We start from the raw sequence: 4984 nt of genomic DNA, 5'->3' as shown, positions 1-4984 counted from the left end.
CAAATTTGTTATTCACAATCTGAAATTAAAGAAATTTTATTTAAAGAAATATAAATGAGGGAGCTGGAGAAGAAACAGGGTTATAGCATATCATAACACATGCCTTATTTGCCATTAACTCCCAATCTCTAGATGTTTGTCTCATAAACATCTCCAGGTCTAATGCTGATGCCCCCAGAGCATAGCTAGCTTTGGCACTAGAGGATCCCAAAATACCTTTGGAATGACCTTAATGATCCCTGGCACTAAATGGCCTGACCAGTATCACAACTTCTGGTCCTAGAACTAAACCACTGCCTTGATGGATCAAGAATCATCAGAAGGGCCCTTAAGTCTCACGAACAATGGCTTGGAAGACCTCCCACAAAAAAAAAAAAAAAAGCCAATGTTATACATGTAAGAGATAAAAAAGATGAGTTACCCTTGATCTTTTAATTTTGAGTTGCTTACTTCTTTATAAATAAATTATAAATTTAATAAATTATAAATTTATAATATTAATATTAAATTATAATTTAATAAATTCTAATTTATTATTTTTGGATTGTGAGGTTTTATCTAGCATACAACAGAATTTGTCTTTGTCAGTTGTATGCATTTGTATTCTAAATTTAAGATCTGATCCCAAAATTTGTTTGGCACATATGTTATTCCAATCGTGTACTATCCTAAGGGTTTTCTTAATATCAAACTGGTTTGGTTCACCTCTCCCCTATTATGATAATGGGATAATTTCTAACGTGAACTAAATAGATTTAATTTAAAAAAGTCTACAAACTTATGGCCTCATTTTGTTCCAAATATTTGTGTAAATGGAATTAGCAATAATCTATGTCCTAATTTGTTACACAAAAAGTCATCAATGTAGTGATACAAAATAGTACACCTAAATATGTCTATGATATACTCCATTTTCTATTTTAGGCAAATGAATATTTGGCACAAGATAAAGGATGTATTCTCTGAGAGCAGAGACATTTACCTATTCATCCAGTTTAAAGAACACAAAATGAGAAAATAGAACCTTTTATTTACATATCAAATCTATACTTTTGCTTAATATATTCTTCCTCATCTAAAATGGGCACATCTAACCCTTTACAGTTACCTTGTTTCGAACAAATATCTGGATTATCTTCTTTCTTATCTCCTTGGTCTTCACAGTATAAACTATGGGGTTTAACACAGGAGGTACAAGAAGATAGGCATAAGCCATGAGAGCATGAGTCAATGGTGAAAGGTGCTTGCCAAAACGATGAATGACAGACACTCCAATGAGTGGTACATAAAATATTAGCACAGCACAGATGTGTGACACACAGGTGTTGAGTGCCTTTAGCTTGCCCTCTCCTGACGCAATTGCCATCACTGTTCGCAGAATAAATGCATAGGAGAGGAGAATGGAGAGGGAATCAGAACCTTTGGTAAAGATGACAGCAATGAGTCCATAGAGACTATTAACACGGGTACTGGCACAGGCCAGGCGCATAACATCTTGATGGAGGCAGAAAGAATGGGAAAGGATGTTGGAACGATAGAAAGGAAGGCGCTTGATAAGGAAAGGCACAGGAAAGACCACACAGACAGCCCTCATCAAAATGATCGCCCCTATTCTGGAAACCACTGCACTGGTTAGGATGGTGCCATACCTGAGAGGGTTCCAGATAGCCACGACTCTATCAAAAGCCATGGCCACCAGCACTCCAGATTCAATAGCTGAGAAAGTGTGGATAAAGTACATTTGAACAAGACAAGCATCAAAAGGTATTAATTTGTAGTTAAACCAGAATATGCCTAGCATCGAGGGCAAAGTACAAAAGGCAAATCCCATGTCTGCCAATGCCAGCATGCACAGAAAGTAGTACATAGGGATATGCAAGGATGACTCAGACTTGATGGTCGAGATGATAATAGCATTACCAAAGAGGGCAATGAAATATATAGCACCCAATGGAAGTGCCATCCAGTAATACTGTTGTTCAAGCCCTGGAATTCCAGTTAGCACAAAGTACCGGTGCTGAAATTGGGAGTGGTTATTATCTGCCATCAAGCCAATGTGATACACTCATAGAGAGGATGTATATAAGGTCTTGATAGATGATTTCCTAAAATTACAGTGACAGAGATTATTAACAAGATATTAGAAACACATTTATTCACAATTGAGCCATTTAACTTTTACATGTGTCAAGAAGTGTGACTGAGGGACCAGAGCTATAGCACAGCAGTAGGGTCTTTGCCTTGTACAAGACCTACCTGGAAAAGTTCAATTCCCAACATCCCAGGGTCCCCTGAGCCTGCCAGAAGAGATTTCTGAGCTCAGAGCCAGGAGTAAACCCTGAGTGCCACCGGTTATGACCCCCCCCAAAAAAAAAAACAGAAAAAAAAAACAAACAAAAAAGAGAAGTTTTTCTAAGTATTCTGACTTCCTGAATTTACTAATCCAAGCTGACTATCAAGGAGGGAGTATCTACTGGCTGACAAGGATAAAATTCTGCCAAAATCAAACAAGTTATTTCAGCTTAAAACATACATCATTGTAACAACACATTAGGCAAAACATCTTCTGACTCTCCTTTTACCCATTTTTAAGTACATAAGCTATCATATCAGAAGTTGAACACATAATAAATGACCAATATAATATTAATATCTGACTCCTCACAGAGAATTACATTCTTTTCCATAACATACTTACTACCCATAATTCTCATCTACATAATAGATCCTGTATCTACAACAGAATAAAAATATTCAGGGAAAAATCTTTTGCCTCTTTTTGAACCATATCCTCCATCATTTGCCTGATTTTGTATGTGAATTCAGAATCTTTACAACTAGTAAATATCATAGAGCCACATAAGTAATGGAAAGTTAAATTTGGTGTTATATTTAACATAGAAAAACCATAGCAAAAGAGGGGAGGAGTGGATAAGTTTTAGAAAAGCTGCAATAACCTGTCTCTTTTTTAAGTATAACTCATCTTTTCCAAAAGTATGTGAGACTTTTCATGGTTTCCTGCAGCCTTTTATAGAATCAGAAGTGTTAGTAAAGCTGCTTATTGGTAAATTTGCATCCATCTGAAATGGGAAACTTTTTAATGTATATATAACCACACACTTAAAAATAGAAAAGTTCAGTGATTGGAGAAATATTTAGAGGATTATAGAGCATGTTTTGTAAGTAGAAGGTTCAGACGAGGTGCCTAAAAATACATTTTATTTAACATTTTACACTGAGAGTGACCTCCAGCCACCATGCTGAAAATAGATATATAACAGCACCAGGTGTGAACCACACAAACAAAAATATCTCTCCAGTCCAGGCTATATTTTAGTAAGGCATAATGATCATTCATAGTGACATGTTATATTCATTACAATACTAGATATATTCATAATAACATAATACACTTTACTGGTCCTGCAGACTGTAGAAAGATAGTGAAGGTATGGAGAAATGGCCATAGAATAAAACTTATTACATTTATTCTAAAGAGTCCTTCAATGGCGTAATTAGACTTTAGACATAAAAGCCAGACAGAGGCTGGCGAGGTGGCGCTAGAGGTAAGGTGTCTGCCTTGCAAGCGCTTGCTAGCCAAGGAAGGAGCGTGGTTCGATCTCCAGGCGTCCCATATGGTGCCCCCCAAGCCAGGGGCAATTTCTGAGCACTTAGCCAGGAGTAACCCTTAAGCATCAAATGGGTGTGGCCCGAAAAACCAAAAAAAAAAAAAAAAGCCAGACAGAATTAGAACTACTCAGTCTTGAAAAGTTCGTATTCATTGTTTCATTGGTTGACTAGAGTCAAACTGATTAAAGGGCAACATATATTACTGAAATTAAAGATGGTATAGCTTCTTGAAGCTGATCACATCAGGAAACCCCAAATTCTGTCTTAGTTGCTTCAGAATTCCCATCTTATGCATGATCTGATATTTTATATCAGATCAAAGAAGAACATGAAGGTGAAGGAGTAACTCTTCTCTTTTCTTTAATGATTTTTCTTTACCCACAATTAGGGACGTGATCACCACTCCCATTAATGTATTTTTCAGGATTAATATCCAGGCATAGGTTTATCAATAAACATGAACTTTCTAGCTGATAAATCATAGTTTATCTTTAAGACATAAAACAAAATTAGCCTAGCTCTTGCTTTAGAATTTAAGGCTCTTGGGCTATAGTGATACATACTGCCATATTTGCAGAAATTCACATTGTCAGTGGTTTATCGTTTTCTAGTTTACTAGGTCTCATTGTAGATGCTCGACTGAAGAAACAAACAGTAAAATAATATTACAAATGTTTCTCCTATGTGAGTAACGAAAAATACACAAATGAGAAGTATACATAATTTCCTATCAGTTCTGGAGACATTTCAGGCTTTTAGGCATTTTTAATATAAGATTAGGACTAGCCTAAAAATAAAAAAATGTACTCTTCACTAGATTTCACAGTTTGTGAAAGAAACTTAGAAAAAAACAATCATTCTGGATTACAAATGCATTATGACCATTGCTCAAATTATGGGAGGCCAACAAATTTCCTTTTCAATAAAATAATCTTCTAATTGGACTAACTATATAAAATAAGATGTAGATGTCAAGTCTAACTAATATAAAAAACTTGCTATAGAGAATAATATATAGCCCTTAGAATAAAAGGTGATCTGTTCACTATGAAGCTAAAAAGAAGTTATCTTTGCTTCTTTCACTTAAAGCAGATATGAAATAGAAAGAGGAAAGAACAGTAAAGGACATCATTGGTGCTTGGATTAGAGAAATGAAGGACAAAAAATGATTAAGGACAAGAAACAAATAAGTAAAGAACAAATAATTTTGATTAATATTATCTAAAAGTGTTCTTATGAGAACCCAACATTATATCTCCCAAATTTTTCTAACACCTACCTGGTTGCTGAAAGTAAGCCTCAAAAAACTAACTTTCTTAAAAAGCCTGACACTTGTTTGGAAAAATTATTACCA

At 35.3% G+C, this 4984-nt stretch overlaps 1 protein-coding gene across 1 annotated transcript; it reads right to left on the bottom strand.

Annotated features, from left to right (window-relative positions):
• Nucleotides 1-1090: 1090 nt before the first annotated feature.
• On the bottom strand, nucleotides 1091-2047 carry LOC126018203 (olfactory receptor 51H1-like). The gene has a single exon (XM_049780349.1). It carries the CDS (start codon nucleotides 2045-2047, stop codon nucleotides 1091-1093), a length of 957 nt encoding a protein of 318 aa, XP_049636306.1.
• Between the last annotated feature and the right edge of the window lie 2937 nt (nucleotides 2048-4984).

This window comes from Suncus etruscus, chromosome 9 (assembly GCF_024139225.1).
Source record: "Suncus etruscus isolate mSunEtr1 chromosome 9, mSunEtr1.pri.cur, whole genome shotgun sequence".
Classification (NCBI taxonomy): Eukaryota; Metazoa; Chordata; class Mammalia; order Eulipotyphla; family Soricidae; genus Suncus; species Suncus etruscus.
Note: the sequence above shows the minus strand (reverse complement) of the source record. Positions and strands in the feature narration are given on the sequence as shown.